General features: G+C 38.3%; 2 protein-coding genes across 3 annotated transcripts in view; one reads left to right on the top strand and one right to left on the bottom strand.

Annotated features, from left to right (window-relative positions):
• Nucleotides 1-21,310, top strand: part of REC114 (REC114 meiotic recombination protein) — a 210,371-nt gene that overhangs the window by 164,378 nt on the left and 24,683 nt on the right. For both annotated transcript variants that reach the window (XM_077123848.1, XM_077123847.1), the window contains one exon: nucleotides 8,386-8,595. In XM_077123848.1, the coding sequence (XP_076979963.1) occupies nucleotides 8,386-8,595 (210 nt within the window). The remainder of the gene's footprint in view (nucleotides 1-8,385; nucleotides 8,596-21,310) is intronic.
• NPTN (neuroplastin) overlaps nucleotides 10,772-21,310 on the bottom strand; it is a 104,924-nt gene continuing 94,385 nt past the window's right edge. The window contains exon 9 of the mRNA XM_077123843.1: nucleotides 10,772-11,081. The gene's annotated coding sequence lies outside the window, so the exon portion shown is untranslated. The remainder of the gene's footprint in view (nucleotides 11,082-21,310) is intronic.

Below are 21,310 nucleotides of genomic sequence, written 5' to 3'. Positions count from 1 at the left end.
ACAGTTTTCTATGTACAATCCTTTATGTCCCTAGTTAAGTTCATTCCTAAGTACTTGACTCTTTTAGTTGCTATTTTGAATAGAATTTTATCCTTAACATACTCCTCAGTTAGGTCATTGCTGGTGTGTAGAAACATTAGTGGGTTTTGCACATTAATTTTATATCCCACCACCTTGCTGAATTTGTTTATTAGCTCAAGTAACTTTGTTATCGATTTTTCAGGATTTTCCAAGTATAGTATCATATCATCTACAAATAATGAGAGTTTTGTTTCTTCCTTTCCAATTTGGATGCCTTTTATTTCTTTTTACTGTCTGATTGCTCTAGCTAGATAGAACTTCTAGTACGATGTTGAATAATAGTGGTAATAGTGGACATCCTTATCTCATTCCTGATCTTAGTGGGAAAGCTTTCAGTTTTTCATATATGCCCTTTATCATATTGAGGAAGTTACCTTTGATTCCTATGTTTTGAAGTGTTTTTAACAGAAAAGGATGTTGAATTTTGTCAAATGCTTTTTCTGTATCAATTGAGATGATCATGTGATTTTTTCCCTTTTGATTTGTTAATGTACTGTATTACATTAATTGATTTTCTTGGGTAGAGCCATCCTTGCATTCCTGGTATAAACCCACTTGGTCATGGCGTATAATTCTTTTAATGTGTTGTTGGATTTGATTTTCTAGTATTTTGTTGAGAATTTTTGCATCTGTGTTCATTAGGGAGATTGGCCTGTAATTTTCCTTTCTTATAGCAACTTTACCCAGTTTGGGTATTAGAATGATATTAGCTTCATAAAATGCATTACGTAGTGTTCCTTTTTCCTCAATTTTTTGGAAAAGTTTGAACAGCGTTGGTGTTAGTTCTTTTTGGAATGTTCGATAAAATTCCCCCGTGAAGCCATCTGGGGGCTTTTCTTTGTAGAAAGATTTTTGATGACTGATTGAATCTCTTTACTTATGACTGGTTTGCTGAGATGTTCTATTTCTTCCTGGGTCAGTGTAGCTTGTTTGTGTATTTCTATGAATTTGTCCATTTTATCTAAGTTGTCTAGTTTGTTGGTAGTAGGTATTCATAGTATCCTTTTATGATTTATTTTATTTCTTCAGGATCTATGGTAACGCACCCCTTCTCATTTCTAATTTTGTTTATTTGCATCCTCTCTTTTTTCTTTGTCAGTTTTGCTAGTGGCTCATCAGTTTTTTATTTTCTCAAAGAACCAACTTTTAGTTTTATTGATTCTTTCTGTTGTTCTTTTGTTCTCCCATTCATTTAACCCTGCTTTAATTTTTGTTATTTCTCTTCTTCTGTTTGCTTTGGGGTTAGTTTGCTGCTCTTTCTCAATTTCCTCCAGGTGAGCAGTTAAGTCCTCGATTTTTGCTCTTTCTTGTTTTTTAATATAGGCATTTAGGGCAATAAGTTTCCCTCTCAGCACAGCTTTCCTCATATTCCCTAAGTTCTGATATGTTGTATTCTCATTTTCATTCGTCTCCAGATAGCTGCTGATCTCTCTGTCAATTTCCTTTTTTTTGGCCCACTGGTTGTTGAAGAGTGTATTATTTAATCTCCAAATATTTGTGAAGTTCTCATTATTTGGTGGTTATTGATATCCAGCTTCATTTCATTGTGATCAGAGAAAGTGCTTTGAATAATTTTAATGTTTTTAAATTTATAAAGACCTGTTTTGTGCCCCCGCATATGGTGTATCCTTGAGAATGTTCCATAAGCACTAGAGAAGAACATATATCCTAGTGCTTTGGGGTGCAATGACCTATATATGTCTATTAGATCTGATTGTTCTGTCCATAGAGGAGAGTGGTGTATTGGAGTCTTCTACCATTATTGTTGAAGCATGTATCACTCCCATCAATTTTGCCATTGTCTGTCTCATGTACTTTGAAGCTCCTTGTTTGGGAGCATAAACATTTGTGATTGTTATTTCTTCTTGGTGAATTGTGCCTTTTATTAATATATAGTGCCCTTTGTCTCTCATGTAGTCTTTACATCTAAAGTCTATTTTGCCCGATACTAGTATAGCTACTCCTCCTTTCTTTTGGTTACAACTTGGGTGGAACATCTTTTTCCATCCTTTTACTTTCAATCTATTTGTATTCTTGTGTCTAAGATGAGTCTTTTGTAAGCAGCATATAGCTGGATTATATTTCTTAATCCATTCTGTCTAGCTGTATCTTAATTGCTAAGTTTAGTCCATTAACATTCAGAGTTATTACTGAAAAGCTGTTTCTTGAATCTGCCATCTTACCTTTTGGATTTTATTTGTCAGATCTTCCCTCTTTCTCTTTATTGTTTAAGTTACCCTTGTACTTTTCAGTTCTGTGCCCCTCTCCAGACCTCCTTCTCCTGTTTTTTGTTTGTTTGTTTGTTTTGTTTTTCCAGCTGGCAGAACTCCCTTTAGTATTTCTTATAGGGCCAGTCTCTTGTTGACAGATTCTTTCAGGATTTGTTTCTCTGTGAAATTTTTGATCTTTCCTTCAGTTTTGAAGGACAATTTGGCTCGGTACAGAATTCTAGGATGGAAGTCTTTTCAGGATCTTAAATATATCATACCACTGCCTTCTGGCCATCATAGCGCCGGTTGAGTAGTCTGAACTCAGTCTGATATGGTTTCCTTTGTATATAGTAGATTGTTTTTTTCTTGCCACTCTCAGGATTTTCTGCTTCTCTACAATATTTGGCAGACTGATTAGTATGTGTCTTGGGGAACGCCTATTTGGAGTTCATTGACCTTCTTTGACTTGTATATTTATGTCCTTTATAAGGGTTGGGAAGTTTTTCCCCATTATATCCACAACTAATCTTCCTAGCCCTTTACTCTTCCCCTCTCCTTCTGGGGCACCAGTCATTCTTTTATTTGTCCGCTTTGTTTTGTCCATCATTTCCCTGAGATCCAACTCAAATATTTCTATCTGTTATGCCATTTGCTGTTTTGAGTTTTCAAAATCAATTGTCCTATCCTCTAGTTTGCTTTTCTTTCTTCTGCCTCTTCAAATCTGCTGTTGTTTGTCTCTAGTATGTTTTTTATTTAGCATACGGGATCTTGAATCTGTGGGATATCTACTATTTTTTTTTTTGTTTATTCTTTCAAATTCCTCTTCATGCTCTTCTAGTATCTTCTTGATTTCCTTCATGTCATTAGCTAAAAAAGATCCTTTTTTTTTTTTACATGGACAGGCATCAGTAATTGAACCTGGGTCTCTGGAATGTCAGGCAAGAACTTTGCCTGCTGAGCCACCATACTAAGTAAACTCTATTAGTAGAGTTATGTGAACATCTTTGATTAGTTGTTCCAACATCTGTGTCTCCTCTGGTGTTTTAATTTGGTCCTTAGGCTGGCCTATATCTGTCTGCATTATGATATGTTTAGTGATCTGCTGCTGTCTTTGTGGCATGTAAATATCTTGATTGGTTTACTTTGCTAGTTGATTTCCTTCCGTAGTCTAAAGCCTTGTATTTGGGGGATGGATGTGGAGCAGGTTGCAGGGCACGGGGCAGGGCACAACAGTGAGGTAATGGGTTGCAGTGCAGGTATAGGTGCAGGTTGGGGATACATGGGCCCCCAGTGGTGGGGAGGATGTGGCTATGTGGGTACACAGGTCTGGGGAACAGGGCCCTGATGTGCACTGGTGTGGGGTGTGGAGCACTTTGTGCACATGCACAGAGCTTGTGCAGCAGGTCAGCATTGGGCCTACATGGGCTGGGGGCCCATGTGGCCTGGCTGCAAAGGTCAGCACTTTCCCAGAGCTGGGGTGCATGACTGGGGACCGTGCACATGCATGGATCTAGGAGTACCATATAACCGATGTACACAAGCATGGAGCTCGGGGTGGGACGGGCCTACACAATTGTATGGGCTGGAGGTGGGTGTAGCCTGCGTGTGGAGGTAAGTGCCTACAGCCTTTATGCACTGGTGACCTTCTGCAGGGAGCAAGGCCTGGGAGGTAGGGCTTGGGAGGGGTGGGGCGAGACTGTGTTTGCACAGGAGGGTGGGTTGTGTTGGGGCAGGTGTGCACTTAAGGTGGGGTTGTAGGGTGGGTATGCACGTGAGGGGTTGGCGGGGCAGGGGCGCCTGGAGATGGGGAGTACAGACAGATGATAGGGTTCAGGTGCATGGGGTGTGGAATGAGTCGCTGGCCATGGGACTGCCCTGGTGAGGGTAGCACATTCATTGGCTTACTTCATATTCTCCATCTCACCGTCTGTACACTCCTGAGGGCTCTGGGCTTCTGTGTTAGGCTGTTTGAACCAGCTGGATGATTTCCTATTCTCTGTGTCTCAGTTCTTCAGCTTTTGCAACCAGGGCTGCCCTATGTGGTGCAGAAGACTCTTTCAAGTCACTTACACCCTGGAATCGCCATCTCAGTCGCCCTCCCATCCTTTCTCTAACTGCTCCTTGGAGCAGGGTTGAACTCGATCTGTCGTATTCTGCCATCTTCCTGGAACTCCCTGACTGTTCTTTTCCCTTCCTCATGGAGGGCTAGTTTTCACTTATTCTGATAATTCTTAAATTATCCATCCAAGAGAAAAATGGGATAAGGAAATAAATAGGAAACACACAAAGAAAAAAGTACAAATGGCCAACATGCCTAAGAAAAATATTCAGCATTACTAGTAATAAAATTAAAATTAAAAATCCATGTTAACCTAGTTAGGTTGGCAAAAAAAGAGTTTCTCCAGTGTTGGAGGATGCAGGGAAATGGACATGGAGACTGTTAGTAGGAGAAAGCTGATAGTATTATACACAGGACATTTTGACAGTATGTACCAAAATATGAAATACACATATCCTTTAGCCCAGCAAATCTTCTTTTAGGCACTTTCCCACAAAGATGTATGTATAAGGATGCTCATCAAAGCTTTGTGGTTTGTAAAATGAAAAAAAGGTTAGAAACAACCTAAATATTTGTCAGTGGTGAACCAGTTTTAAATAAAGGAATACTCTCCAGGCATTGAAAGTAATTAGGTATACTTCTGTGTTTATATACGTATTGCTAAATGAATTTTTAGGTTACCAAACAGTTGTGTTGTTCAAAATAGATATATACACAGTACAATATATATAACCCATTTGATTTATGTACGTACATATATATATGTATGAGTGTATATATACATTCTAATGTATATGCATATATTAAAATATTTCCTTTTCATGGTTTTTTCAACTTAGGAGGTAATGGTACTGGATTACTTTTATACACAAGGGGGAAAAAATAAGAAAATTAAAAATAAAACCATCAGTAGGAAACACACAAAGAAAAAAGTACAAATGGCCAACATGCCTAAGAAAAATATTCAGCGTTACTAGTAATAAAATTAAAATTAAAAATCCATGTTAACCTAGTTAGGTTGGTTACAGTAGACACCTGTATACTCTTCTAAACATGACACCTTGTCATTTCTTAGCCATGACATGCAATTTTATAACCTAAATATGTGGCTTCATTTGATGGGATTGTCTAAAGTTGAAATAGTGTGAATAGCAAAAAGGAAAATTGGCGAATATTTGTTTTATAGGAATTTATAGGATTTTGTTCATTGGTGTTTTCAAGTTAGCAGTGTGACTTGTATTTAAGTAAGTGAAAAGTGCAGCCACTTTAGAATAAGTGTAACATCTGAATTTCTTTAAGGAAGTTGTTGAACAAAGGCATATAACACATACAAGTCACCTGGAGTGGCTCGTGTGTAAGCTGACTCCTCTAAATTGGGCAGAATTTTAGAGTAGAAAAAGAGGAAACTGCTGCTAAAATAATAAGCTCTTTTTTGGGGAATGGAGTATAATTTAGGTCTTGTTTTAAACTTATAATCAAATAAGTTTATAGTAGCCAGATTTCAAATTTTAATTTCATCTGTTCCACATTTCCTAATTTTCTGAGGGTTGTAACTCATACAGCAAATTAGAGGCAACATTCCATGTGATGTGATGGATGGTAGTCTGCCCTCGTTAAGAGTGAAAGGCACTATGGGTTATTAATATGAGAAACATTAACTTTTGAATATTTTTTTAGGTAAAATTCACATAACATAAAATTAACCACTTAAAAATGTTCAATTCCATGACATTTACTACATTCACAATGTTGTGCAACCACCTCTACCTAATTCCAAAACGTTTTCATCACCACGAAAGGAAACCACATGTCCATTAAGCCGTCATTCTCCATCTCCCCTTTCCCCAGCCTCTGGCAACCACCAGTCTGCTTTCTCTATATATAGGTTTACTTATTCTGTACATTTCCTATAAATGGAGTCATATAATATGAGACCATCTCTATCTGAATTCTTTCATTTAGTATTTTAGAAGTTCACCTACGTTGTAGCATATATCAATACTTCATTCACTTTTATGGCTGAATATTCCATTGTGTGAATATGCCACAATTTGTTTATATGTTCATCCATTGATGGACATTTGGGTTATTTCCACCTTTTGGTTATTGTGACTAGTGTGCCATGAATATACATGTATGTGTATTTGAGAATCTTTTTCTAATTATTTTGGGTATGTACCCAGGAGTGAAATTGCTGGGTCTTATGGCAGTTCTATGTTTAACTGTTTTAGGAACCACCAAATGTTCCACAGTGGCTGCACCATTTCCACCAGATGTAGTAATGTACTCTAGAGCTTTACCTGCTGAAGGAGACCAAAGGCAGAGAAGTTTATTATGTCAAGAACCTAAATTTTGTGTACCATAAAATCCAAATTAACCATCTGGGTAGCTCATTTGAACAACCCAAACTCCTGCAATCCAGAATAGGAATGAGGCCTTGTAATTCTGTATAGCTTAATGTAATACCAGGATACATCTTAGAATATGGTGGGCTAATAATTTAAAAATATTGGTAGAGTCTCTTTGAGAATCGGAAGGGAAAAAAAATAGAACTATGAAACTTTCCCATCTGGTATTCTCTCAACCATTGGGGACTCCCAAGAAAATAAGCCAAGCCCTTGACTTTGAGGCTTGTGCTTATGAAACTTATTGCTGTAGCGGAAAAGCTGAGTTCTCCACTACCTGTAATGAAGCCTAAGAGTTGCTTCCAGGAAACCTCTTTCATTGCTCAGATGTGGCCTTTCTCTCTTTCTTGAAGCCCAACTCTGCAAGGAAACTTACAACCTTCCCCACTACATGGGACATGACATTCAGGGGTAAAAGTCTCCCTGAAAACATGGGGCATGACTCCCAGGTATGAGTCTTGGGATGAGTTTTGCCCTGGTACCATGGAACTGACAATGCCTTCCTGACCAAAAGGAGGAAAAGAAGTATAAGGCGGCATTGGCGGCTAAGAGAGATTAAGAACCAAGAGGCTATTTGGAAGCTACTCTTACGCAAGCTACCATTAGATAGTGCTAATTGCCTTGGTTTGCCAAACCCAGCCACAATCATTCCTTTTAACTCTTAAGAACACCTAGGGCTCGAACTGAGACTCTAAAAATTTCATGTACTGTTTTCTTTCCCAGAAGCTATAATTTCCAGAGGATTCCTAGGCCAGATAAATCCTAAAACACAGAGGCACTAGCCTCTCCAAGATCATCAGCTAATAATAACCCCCTATCCTTTAGTGTCAACATCCCTTCAGAATGGGTATTGCCTAAAGATCCCTATAGATTGGGAAACGAATCAGAGGAGGAGGAATTATAACAGAGAAAATAGAATTTAACAAATAAATTTGACTGCTGAATCTCACAATATTGATATTTTTTTTAACCTCCAGTGTATTGGAGCAGCTTGAAGGAAAAATCTGAAACAGTGGAATGGTAACTGATAACAAACTCTGAAATCTGTTCGGTAACACCTTGTTGGAGTATACTTTGAAAACTATTGCTTTTTCTTTCTTTTCTTTGTATATATGTTATATTTCACAAAAAAAACATTTAAAAAAGAAAATCTGAATGATGTTAGCCTATCATTTCAGGAAACCAACTGATATATCTGGCAGTGATAAAATTTAAACTTTCAAGTGAAAATTAGAATTGATCTCTTACTTCAGTATAGTGATGGTCTTTATATTGGCTTTTTCATTTTTCCTGATGTCAGTCCCTGAAAGGAGTAATTTTAGTATGAAGAATACCTCCCAAAAGTGAGAAGAAAACTAATTTTCGGGTTTCTTGTACCCACATCCAAAAGCTAGTATAACTGCTCCCTCATCCATACTTCTCCCAGCTCCAAGCAAAGGGAGTAGTTTACCCACAGTAAATAAAAGTAAAGTGACATAGGGGTGCATGTGTGGCTCAGTGGTAGAATGCTCGCCTTCCATGCTGGAGAACTGGGTTTGATTCCCGGAACATGCACCACCACCACCACCCCCCAAAAAAGTGAAGTGACATAAGAAGAGCCACTCAGGATAATTTTTGATTTGTCAAACAGAACAAGAGTCGCATGTTTCGGGTACAGTTTCATGGGGAGTCAAAGGAGCAGGCGCTGGAACACTGTTGCAGTTGTGTGCAAAACCTGGCTCAGTACATAACCGTCCAGGTGCCCGAAGGAATCATCCAGGAGCTTCGGCCAAGTCCTGATTCATGGGCAGGTGAAAGCCGAGGGAAGGGCTGTGTGGAGAGTGTCACGTTGCAGCCTGGGGTAAGTAGGCCATTGCACTGGCTATATAAGAAATAAGAAAATGTAATGCCTATGGGGTTCCTAAATAAAAGTGGAATTTGTCAAGTTCATCAAATTTGTACTTTAGAAGATATCTAATGTTGAATAATTTTTTTAATTGAAGGTTTGATCCTCGTTATAGTATTTTTGTGATTCTAGAACTTGGAGGGGTGGAGTACTGGCTGGATTCTAGGTGTCACTATGTAAGAGTGACTCTCAACATGTGGTCTGTGGGCACCTTCCTGAGACCCTTTCAGGGTGTCCACAAGGTCAGAATTATTTTCTTAATATTAAAGATGTTTGAACAGAAAATGACAAGTACTGGAGAGGATGCGGTGAAAGAGGCACACTTATCCACTGTTGGTGGGAATGTCAAATGGTGCAACCACTGTGGAAGGCAGTTTGGCGGTTCCTCAAAAAGCTGAATATAGAATTGCCATACGACCCAGCAATACCATTGCTGGGAATCTACTCAAAGGAATTAAGGGCAAAAACTCAAACGGACATTTGCACACCAATGTTTATAGCAGCGTTATTTACAATTGCAAAGAGATGGAAACAGCCAAAATGTCCATCAACAGACGAGTGGCTAAACAAACTGTGGTATATACATACAATGGAATATTATGCAGCTTTAAGGCAGGATAAACTTATGAAGCATGTAATAACATGGATGGACCTAGAGAACATTATGCTGAGTGAGTCTAGCCAAAAACTAAAAGACAAATACTGTATGGTCCCAATGATGTGAATCGACACTCGAGAATAAACTTGGAATATGTCATTGGTAACAGAATTCAGCAGGAGTTAGAAACAGGGTAAGATAATGGGTAATTGGAGCTGATGGGATACAGACTGTGCAATAGGACTAGATACAAAAACTCAAAAATGGACAGCACAATAATACCTAATTGTAAAGTAATTATGTTAAAACACTGAATGAAGCTGCATCCGAGCTATAGGTTTTTGTTTTGTTTTGTTTTGTTTTGTTCTGTTCTTACTATTATTACTTTTATTTTTTTCTCTATATTAACATTCTATATCTTTTTTGGTTGTATTGCTAGTTCTTCTAAACCGATACAAATGTACTAAGAAACGATGATCATGCATCTATGTGATGATGTTAAGAATTACTGGTTGCATATGTAGAATGGTATGATTTCTAAAAAAAAAAAAAAAAATGGACAGCACAATACTACCTAATTGTAATGTAATTTTGTTAAAACACTGAATGAAGCTGCATCTGAGCTATAGTTTTTTTTCTTATATATTTTTGTATTTTTTATTTTTATTTTTTCTCTATATTATCATTTTATTTCTTTTTCTGTTGTCTTGCTATTTCTTTTTCTAAATCGATGCATATGTACTAAGAAATGATGATCATACATCTATGGGATGATATTAAGAATTACTGATTGCATATGTAGAATGGAATGATTTCTAAATGTTGTGTTAGTTAATTTTTTTTAATTAATAAAAAAATGTAAAAAAAAATATTAAAGATGTTTGAACTGTTCTGACATTTGCACTGATGGTACAAAAGCAGTGGTGGGTACAGCTACTGCCCCCTCAGCTCTAGGCAGGGCCATGATACCTAACTGAATTAGTCACTATATGCTTCAGCAGTCACTCATAGTAAAAACACACAAAACAAAAAGACCCTGCATGTGGAAGAACGATGGCTGTCTCAAGGAAAAGCACATGTTTAAACTGTGAGCTCAACTAGCCTCTCTTTTTGTAGGACACCATGTTTACTTGAAGGCAAACTATGATTACTCAGATTTGGGTAATTGGCAAACATTTTCTCAAAAATGAATTTGAAATGAGCCTATCATTTCAGGAAAATAGCTGATGGTATTTGACAATGATATATCAAAATTTGAGCTTTCAAGTGAAAATTAGAATTATGGAAAATCTATCTGCCACATCAGCTTGACCACTTTCACATCAGACTTTTCTGATGTTGATCTTAATGTGATTTTTTAAATATAATTTAGGTATTGAAATGTGTCAGTATTTGGAAGCTCTGTATAGGTCAGTGGACCAGTATTTTCCAAAGTGCCCAGTGCATGATGTGACTAAACCATGTATAAAAGACCCATTTAAAGTATAAAGTGGTGTTCTAGTTTGCTAGCTGCCAGAATGCAACACACCAGAGACGGATTGGCTTTTAATAAAGGGGATTTATTTTGTTGGTTCTTCAGAGGAAAGGCAGCTAACTTTCCACTGAGGTTCTTTCTTACGTGGAAGGCACAGGATGGTCTCTGCTGGTCTTCTTTCCAGGCCCTTGGGTTCCAACAACTTTCCCCGGGGTGACTTCTTTCTGCATCTCCAAAGGCCCAGGCTGAGCTGCAAGTGCTGAGATGAGGAATGCTGAGCTGCTTAGCTGTGCTATGTTGCGATCTCATTTAAGCACCAGCCAGTTAAGTCAAATGTCACTCATTGCAGCAGACATGCCTCCTAGCCAACTGCAGATGTAATTAGCAACAGATGAGGTTCATGTACCATTGGCTTATGTCCACAGCAACAAGACTAAGTATGCTCACCTGGCTAAGTTGACTACTGAATCTAACACAAGTGAACCAAAGGATTTTACCATAAGAGTATAAAAAGTCTGTTACTATGATTTCATATTCTACATTACAATTAATCTGTGAGAAACTATCACTTGTTGAGTTTTGGTGTTGGATTGAAGAATATCCGCATTTATCTGAAAAGGGTTTTTTACAATATTCCTCCCGTTTCCATCTAAATATCGGTGTGAGGCTGGATTTTCCTCATATTCTTCAACCAGAGCAACATATTGCAGAATACGGAACGCAAAGGCAGACAGGATCCAGTTGATTTCCATTGAACTGGATAGTAAAGAAATTTACAAAATTATAAAACAATGCTACTCTTCTCACTACATTTTTGTTTAGGAAAATATAGTGATTTTTCATTAAAGTTTTTAATATTAAAATATAATGAGTTTACTTTTAAGTGAATTAACCAATTTTTGTTTTAATTTCTAATATGATAAACATTGATAGCTCTATCAATTAAATAAAAGCTCTTTGAGGTACTCTATAACTTTTAAGAGAATAAAGGGGTCTTGAAATAGAAAGTTTGAGAATTGTTGCTGTAAATTCTCCTAGAAGTCCTAAATGCTGTTATCAATAAGCATCTGCCTCCACTCTTGGGTTTTAGGTTCAAACTTAGTTTTTTATTTTCTACTTTGAAAAATGATTTTCCAAACCTGGCTATCTATCACTTCATCCTGTTACTTCCCCTTAAACTCAGTACTCCAAGAAAATTCATTTTTGCAGTGTTACCACTGAGTGTCTTGCTACTTATAATTTATCTAAGGCAAACATAGATTTACATTGTTTATCGAAAGTCTTTTTCTTTAAACAGGTGCTGTGTTTTGATTTCTTCTTGAAATGTATTTGTCAAATCAGATATTGATGTTTTTAGAATTCTTTCTCTTCATTTGTTCTAGCACTGTCTTTGCTGTGAAGATGGCTTAATCCTAAAGCTTCTTGTCTTAAAAATCCTGGATGTAGTTTGACACAATACAAAGAATTTCCTAAGAAAGGGGGCCAAGATGGCAGCTTAGCAATGTGCATGTTTTAGTTCATCCTCCAGAACAACTACTAAATAACCAGAAACAGTACAGAACAGCTCCCGGAGCCACGTCAGTAACCGAACACACAGCGCACCGAGTCTGGACCAGCTGGACTGGCTGCGAGCCTCCCCAGAACCGTGAGTTCCCCAAGCTGCAGCAGCCGGCGCCCGGCACTACTCCCCGACAGGCGGCTTCCCAGAGGGAAAGGAAAGAGACTGTAACAGCAGCAGGGGTTGAGTCCAACCAAACACCAATTTTGGCATTAATTAACAAATTCTGACTACTAAAAATAGGCCCCCAGCTCAGGTGAACCTGATCAAGGCAGAGGTCACTCATTGGGCTAACAGAAAAAGAGAAAAGGGGAGGAAATGGAGGTTTTTGTGGCTGTCTTTCTACGGAGGCTTGGCTGCCTCTGGATTCAGCGGCAGGACTTCTCGGGCTGTAGCCACCTGAGGCATAGGCAGAAACGGACTGCTTTTAGGGCTGTCTCCCATCTGTGCCTTCCCCAGGGGAGGGGTAAAGCCCAACTCAGGTGGAATCCCTCCCTGAAGGAATTCAGACCCCAGGGCTTGGCAATTTGAAGCCATTAAAACCAGCCTACAAACTCTCTGTCTCCACCATGCCCCTAGCAGGGAGAGTTACCAAAGTTAAAGGTACCGCAACACCTTTTTCTGGTGGGACCCGCAGGAGACAAGCACCACATACTGGGCAAGATAAGAAAAACAGAGCCCAGAGACTTCACAGGAAAGTCTTTCAACCTGCTGGATCTCACCCTCAGGGAAAACTGATGCAGATGACTCCTTCCCCCTGATAGGAGGCCAGTTTAGTCTGGGAAAACCCGGCTGGAGTCTATAATACCTTTGTAGACCCTCCTAAGGGTGGGGAGGGAAAAGGCACCATACAAGCAGGGCAAGAAACAAGAACTGAAAAATTATCCTCTGTTAAACAAAACTTAAGCTAGAGGTCCAGAAAAAGCTGAACGGAAGGTCAAAGAACAGATAGACAACAAATTCATCTAGCAAGAAAACCCTAGGTAAGAAAAGTGAAAGCAATCTCCAGAATAAACTAATTAAGGTAATTAAATGTCTAGACGCCAGCAAAAAATAACAAATCACACTAGGAAAATTGAAGATATTGCCCAGTCAAAGGAACAAACTAATAGTTCAAATGAGATACAAGAGTTGAAACAATTAATTCAGAATATACGGACAGACATGAAAAACCTCATCAAAAACCAAATCAATGAATTGAGGGAGGATATAAAGAAGGCAAGGAATGAACAAAAAGAAGAAATGGAAAGTCTGAAAAAACAAATCACAGAACTTATGGAAATGAAAGGTACAGTAGAAGAGATGAAAAAAGCAATGGAAATCTACAATGGTAGATTTCAAGAGACAGAACATAGGATTTTTGAGCTGGAGGACGGAAAATCTGAAATCTGACAAGAAACAGAAACTATACAGAAAAAAAATGGAAAAACATGAGCAGGGACTCAGGGAGTTCAATGATAATATGAAGCGCACAAATATACATGATGTGGGTGTCCCAGAAGGAGAAGAGAAGGGAAAAGGAGGAGAAAAACTAATGGAAGAAATTATCACTGAAAATTTCCCAACTCTTATGAAAGACCTAAAATTACAGATTCAAGAAGTGCAGCGTACCCCAAAGAGAATAGATCCAAATAGACGTTCTCCAAGACATTTACTAATCAGAATGTCAGAGGTCAAAGAGAAAGAGAGGATCTTGAAAGCAGCAAGAGAAAAGCAATCCATGACATACAAGGGAAACCCAATAAGACTATGTGTAGATTTCTAAGCAGAAACCATGGAGGCAAGAAGACAGTGGGCTGATATATTTAAATTACTAAAAGAGAAAAACTGCCAAGCAAGAATTCATACCCAGCAAAATTATCCTTCAGAAATGAGGGAGAAATTAAAACATTTTCAGACAAAAAAATCACTGAGAGAACCTGTGACCAAGAGACCAGCTCTGCAAGAAATACTAAAGGGAGCACTAGAGACAGATACGAAAAGACAGAAGAGAGAGGTGTGGAGAAGAGTGTAGAAAGAAGGAAAATTAGATATGACATATAAAATACAAAAGGCAAAATGGTAGAAGAAAGTACTACCCGTACAGTAATTACACTAAATGTTAATGGATTGAACTCCCCAATCAAAAGACATAGACTGGCAGAATGGATTAAAAAACAGGATCCTTCTATATACTGTCTACAGGAAACACATCTTAGACCCAAAGATAAACATAGGTTGAAAGTGAAAGGTTGGGAAAAGATATTTCATGCAAATATCAACCAGAAAAGAGCAGGAGTAGCTATACTAATATTCAACAAAATAGACTTCAAATGTAAAACAGTTAAAAGAGACAAAGAAGGATACTATGTACTAATAAAAGGAACAATTCAACATGAAGACACAACAATCATAAATATTTATGCACCGAACCAGAATGCCCCAAAATACATGAGGCAAACACTGAAAAGGGAAATAGACACATCTACCATAATAGTTGGAGACTTCAATTCCCCACTCTCATCAATGGACAGAACATCTAGACAGAGGATCAATAAAGAAACAGAGAATTTGGATATTACAATAAATGAGCTAGACTTTACACCCCACAACAGCAGGATACACCTATTTCTCAAGTGCTCATGGATCATTCTCAAAGATAGACCATATGCTGGGTCACAAAGCAAGTCTCAACAAATTTAAAAAGATTGAAATCATACACAACACTTTCTCGGATCATAAAGGAATGAAGTTGGAAATCAATAATAGGCAGATCACCAGAAAATTCACAAATATGTGGAGGCTCAACAACACACTCTTAAACAACCAGTGGGTCAAGGAAGAAATTACAAGAGAAATCAGTAAATATCCCGAGGCAAATGAGAATGAAAACACAAAATATCAAAACTTATGGGATGCAGCAAAGGCAGTGCTAAGAGGGAAATTTATTGCCCTAAATGCCTATATTAAAAAAGAACAAAGAGCAAAAATTGGGGAATTAACTGTCCACTTGGAAGAACTGGAGAAAGAACAGCAGACTAACCCCAAAGCAAGCAAAAGCAAAGAAATAACAAAGATTAGAGCAGAAATAAATGAAATTGAGAACATGAAAACAATTGAGGGACTTCCTGGAAGATGGCAGCTTAGTAAGACGCGCGGATCTTAGTTTCTTCTCCAGGACACCTACTAGGGGAGTAGAAACGATACAGAAAGCGCCCAAAGCCACAACAGAGATAAAAAAGACAGCGTACCCCATCCTGGAACGGCTGGCTGGCTGAGAGAAGCAGCTCGGGTGAGATCACCGAGGCGCGCGGGCCTTACCGGGCGGGGTGGCAAGCGGCCGGAGTTACTCCCTTCCCCCTTCCCGGGCCAGCTGGGAGAATTGGAGAGGTGGTCCCCTGAAACCAAGGCGACTGGCGCCCACACCACGCGCAGCCCCCGGACCAACTGAGAGAATTGGATCGGAAACCCCCAGGCCGCGGAGAACGGTGACCCCGTGACTCCCGGGGAACGTGCACTCTCTCGGGCGGGCCGCTGCCGCTGGCGCCCTCCCGCCACGCTTGTTGCCCAGGGCCGACTAGGAAATTCGGACGGGCTCTTCCCCTGGCTGCGGCGACCAGCAACCCTCCCTGCGTTCGGACACCCTCCCTGCGTTCGGACCCCGGGCCGGCTCAAGCCGCTTCGGCTAGCGAACCCCCAGGACGGCGAGAGTTTTCCAAAGTTAAAGGTCCCACAGCACCTTTTACTGGTGGGACCCGCAGACAAACGTGTGCCACGAGCGCCACCTACTGGGCAGGATAAGAAAAACAGAACCCAGAGATTTCACAGAAAAATATTACAACCTTGCTGGGTCCAACACCAAGAGAATTCTGAATAAATGCCCAGACGCCAGCAGCAGAAGATAACTGTCCACGCTCAAAAAATTGAGAATATGGCTCAGTCAAAGGAACAAACCAATAGCTCAAATGAGACACAAGAGCTGAGACAACTAATGCTGAATATACGAACAGAAATGGAAAACCTCTTCAAAAATGAAATCGATACATTGAGGGAGGACATGAAGAGGACATGGGCTGAACATGAAGAAATAGAAAAACTGAAAAAACAAATCGCAGAACTTATGGAAGTGAAGGATAAAGTAGCAAACATAGAAAAAATAATGGATAGCTACAATGATAGATTTAAAGAAACAGAAGATAGAATTAGTGATTTGGAGGATGGAACATCTGAATTCCAAAAAGAAACAGAAACTATAGGGAAAAGAATGGAAAAATTTGAACAGGGTATCAGGGAACTCAAGGACAATATGAACCGCACAAATATACGTGTTGTGGGTGTCCCAGAAGGAGAAGAGAAGGGAAAAGGAGGAGAAAAACTAATGGAAGAAATTATCACTGAAAATTTCCCAACTCTTATGAAAGACCTAAAATTACAGATCCAAGAAGTGCAGCGCACCCCAAAGAGATTAGACCCAAATAGGCGTTCTCCAAGACACTTACTAGTTAGAATGTCAGAGGTCAAAGAGAAAGAGAAGATCTTGAAAGCAGCAAGAGAAAAACAATCCATTACATACAAGGGAAACCCAATAAGACTTTGTGTAGATTTCTCAGCAGAAACCATGGAAGCTAGAAGACAGTGGGATGATATATTTAAAATACTAAAAGAGAAAAACTGCCAACCAAGACTCCTATATCCAGCAAAATTATCCTTCAAAAATGAGGGAGAAATTAAAACATTCTCAGACAAAAAGTCACTGAAAGAATTTGTGACCAAGAGACCAGCTCTGCAAGAAATACTAAAGGGAGCACTAGAGTCAGATACAAAAAGACAGAAGAGAGAGATATGGAAAAGAGTGTAGAAAGAAGGAAAATCAGATATGATATATATAATACAAAAGGCAAAATGTTGGAGGAAAATATTATCCAAACAGTAATAACACTAAATGTCAATGGACTGAATTCCCCAATCAAAAGACATAGATTGGCAGAATGGATTAAAAAACAGGATCCTTCGATATGCTGTCTACAGGAAACACATCTTAGACCCAAAGATAAACATAGGTTGAAAGTGAAAGGTTGGGAAAAGATATTTCATGCAAATAACAACCAGAAAAGAGCAGGAGTGGCTATACTAATATCCAACAAATTAGACTTCAAATGTAAAACAGTTAAAAGAGACAAAGAAGGACACTATATACTAATAAAGGGAACAATTAAACAAGAAGACATAACAATCATAAATATTTACACACCGAATCAGAATGCCCCAAAATACGTGAGGAATATACTGCAAACACTTAAAAGGGAAATAGACTCATATACCATAATAGTTGGAGACTTCAACTCACCACTCTCATCAAGGGACAGAACATCTAGACAGAGGATCAACAAAGAAATAGAGAATCTGAATATTACTATAAATGAACTAGACTTAATAGACATTTATAGGACATTACATCCCACAACAGCAGGATACACCTTTTTCTCAAGTGCTCATGGATCATTCTCAAAGATAGACCATATGCTGGGTCACAAAGCAAGTCTTAACAAATTTAAAAAGATTGAAATCTTACACAACACTTTCTCGGACCATAAAGGAATGATGTTGGAAATCAATAATAGGCAGAGTGCCAGAAAATTCACAAATACGTGGAGGCTCAACAACACACTCCTAAACAACGACTGGGTCAAAGAAGAAATTGCAAGAGAAATTAGCAAATACCTCGAGGCGAATGAAAATGAAAACACAACATATCAAAACTTATGGGACGCAGCAAAGGCAGTGCTAAGAGGGAAATTTATTGCTCTAAATGCCTATATCAGAAAAGAAGAAAAGGCAAAAATTCAGGAATTAACTATCCATTTGGAAGAACTGGAGAAAGAACAGCAAGCTAACCCCAAAGCAAGCAAAAGGAAAGAAATAACAAAGATTAGAGCACAAATAAATGAAATTGAAAACATGAAAACAATAGAGAAAATCAATAAGGCCAGAAGTTGGTTCTATGAGAAAATCAATAAGATTGATGGGCCCTTAGCAAGATTGACAAAAAGAAGAAGAGAGAGGATGCAAATAAATAAGATCAGAAATGGAAGAGGAGACATAACTACTGACCTCACAGAAATAAAGGAGGTAATAACAGGATACTATGAACAACTTTACGCTAATAAATACAACAATTTAGAGGAAATGGACGGGTTCCTGGAAAGACATGAACAACCAACTTTGACTCAAGAAGACATAGATGACCTCAACAAACCAATCACAAGTAAAGAAATTGAATTAGTCATTCAAAAGCTTCCTAAAAAGAAAAGTCCAGGACCAGATGGCTTCACATGTGAATTCTACCAAACGTTCCAGAAAGAATTAGTACCAATTCTCTTCAAACTCTTCAAAAAAATCGAAGTGGAGGGAAAACTACCTAATTCATTCTATGAAGCCAACATCACCCTCATACCAAAACCAGGCAAAGATATTACAAAAAAAGAAAACTACAGACCAATCTCTCTAATGAATACAGATGCAAAAATCCTCAATAAAATTCTAGCAAATCGTATCCAACAACACATTAAAAGAATTATACATCATGACCAAGTAGGATTCATCCCAGGTATGCAAGGATGGTTCAACATAAGAAAATCAATTAATGTAATACACCATATCAACAAATCAAAGCAGAAAAATCACATGATCATCTCAATTGATGCAGAGAAGGCATTCGACAAGATTCAACATCCTTTCCTGTTGAAAACACTTCAAAAGATAGGAATACAAGGGAACTTCCTTAAAATGATAGAGGGAATATATGAAAAACCCACAGCTAATATCATCCTCAATGGGGAAAAATTGAAAACTTTCCCCCTAAGATCAGGAACAAGACAAGGATGTCCACTATCACCACTATTATTCAACATTGTGTTGGAGGTTCTAGCCAGAGCAATTAGACAAGAAAAAGAAATACAAGGCATCAAAATTGGAAAGGAAGAAGTAAAACTATCACTGTTTGCAGACGATATGATACTATACGTCGAAAACCCGGAAAAATCCACAACAAAACTACTAGAGCTAATAAATGAGTACAGCAAAGTAGCAGGTTACAAGATCAACATTCAAAAATCTGTACATTTCTATACACTAGTAATGAACAAGCTGAGGGGGAAATCAAGAAACGAATCCCATTTACAATTGCAACTAAAAGAATAAAATACCTAGGAATAAATTTAACTAAAGAGACAAAAAACCTATATAAAGAAAACTACAAAAAACTGCTAAAAGAAATCACAGAAGACCTAAATAGATGGAAGGGCATACCGTGTTCATGGATTGGAAGACTAAATATAGTTAAGATGTCAATCCTACCTAAATTGATTTACAGATTCAATGCAATACCAATCAAAATCCCAACAACTTATTTTTCAGAAATAGAAAAACCAATAAGCAAATTTATCTGGAAGGGCAGGGTGCCCCGAATTGCTAAAAACATCTTGAGGAAAAAAAACGAAGCTGGAGGTCTCGCGCTGCCTGACTTTAAGGCATATTATGAAGCCACAGTGGTCAAAACAGCATGGTATTGGCATAAAGATAGATATATCGACCAATGGAATCTAATAGAGTGCTCAGATATAGACCCTCTCATCTATGGACATTTGATCTTTGATAAGGCAGTCAAGCCAACTCACCTGGGACAGAGCAGTCTCTTCAATAAATGGTGCCTAGAGAACTGGATATCCATATGCAAAAGAATGAAAGAAGACCCATCTCTCACACCCTATACAAAAGTTAACTCAAAATGGATCAAAGATCTAAACATTAGGTCTAAGACCATAAAACAGTTAGAGGAAAATGTTGGGAGATATCTTATGGATCTTACAATTGGAGGCGGTTTTATGGACCTTAAACCTAAAGCAAGAGCACTGAAGAAGGAAATAAATAAATGGGAACTCCTCAAAATTAAACACTTTTGTGCATCAAAGAACTTCATCAAGAAAGTAGAAAGACAGCCTTCACAATGGGAGACAATATTTGGAAATGATATATCAGATAAAGGTCTAGTATCCAGAATTTATAAAGAGATTGTTCATCTCAACAACAAAAAGACAGCCAACCCAATTACAAAATGGGAAAAAGACTTGAACAGACACCTCTCAGAAGAGGAAATACGGATGGCCAAGAGGCACATGAAGAGATGCTCAATGTCCCTGGCCATTAGAGAAATGCAAATCAAAACCACAATGAGATATCATCTCACACCCACCAGAATGGCCATTATCAACAAAACAGAAAATGACAAGTGCTGCAGAGGATGCGGAGAAAGAGGCACACTTATCCACTGTTGGTGGGAATGTCAAAGGGTGCAACCACTGTGGAAGGCAGTTTGGCGGTTCCTCAAAAAGCTGAATATAGAATTGCCATATGACCCAGCAATACCATTGCCTGGTATCTACTCAAAGGACTTAAGGGCAAAGACACAAACGGACATTTGCACACCAATGTTTATAGCAGCATTATTTACAATTGCAAAGAGATGGAAACAGCCAAAATCTCCATCAACAGAAGAGTGGCTAAACAAACTGTGGTATATACATACGATGGAATATTATGCAGCTTTAAGACAAGATAAACTTATGAACCATGTAATAACATGGATGGACCTAGAGAATATTATGCTGAGTGAATCCAGCCAAAAACTAAAGGACAAATACTGTATGGTCCCACTGATGTGAACGGACATTCGAGAATAAACTTGAAATATGTCATTGGTAACAGAGTTCAGCAGGAGTTAGAAACAGGGTAAGACAATGGGTAATTGAAGCTGAAGGGATACAGACTGTGCAACAGGACTAGATACAAAAACTCAAAAATGGACAGCACAATAATACCTAATTGTAAAGTAATCATGTTAAAACACTGAATGAAGCTGCATCTGAGCTATAGGTTTTTGTTTTGTTTTGTTTTGTTTTGTTTTGATTTTACTATTATTACTTTTATTTTTTTCTCTATATTAACATTCTATATCTTTTTCGGTTATGTTGCTAGTTCTTCTAAACCAATGCAAATGTACTAA

Source organism: Tamandua tetradactyla, chromosome 12 (genome assembly GCF_023851605.1).
Source record: "Tamandua tetradactyla isolate mTamTet1 chromosome 12, mTamTet1.pri, whole genome shotgun sequence".
In the NCBI taxonomy this organism is placed as follows: Eukaryota; Metazoa; Chordata; class Mammalia; order Pilosa; family Myrmecophagidae; genus Tamandua; species Tamandua tetradactyla.
Note: the sequence above shows the minus strand (reverse complement) of the source record. Positions and strands in the feature narration are given on the sequence as shown.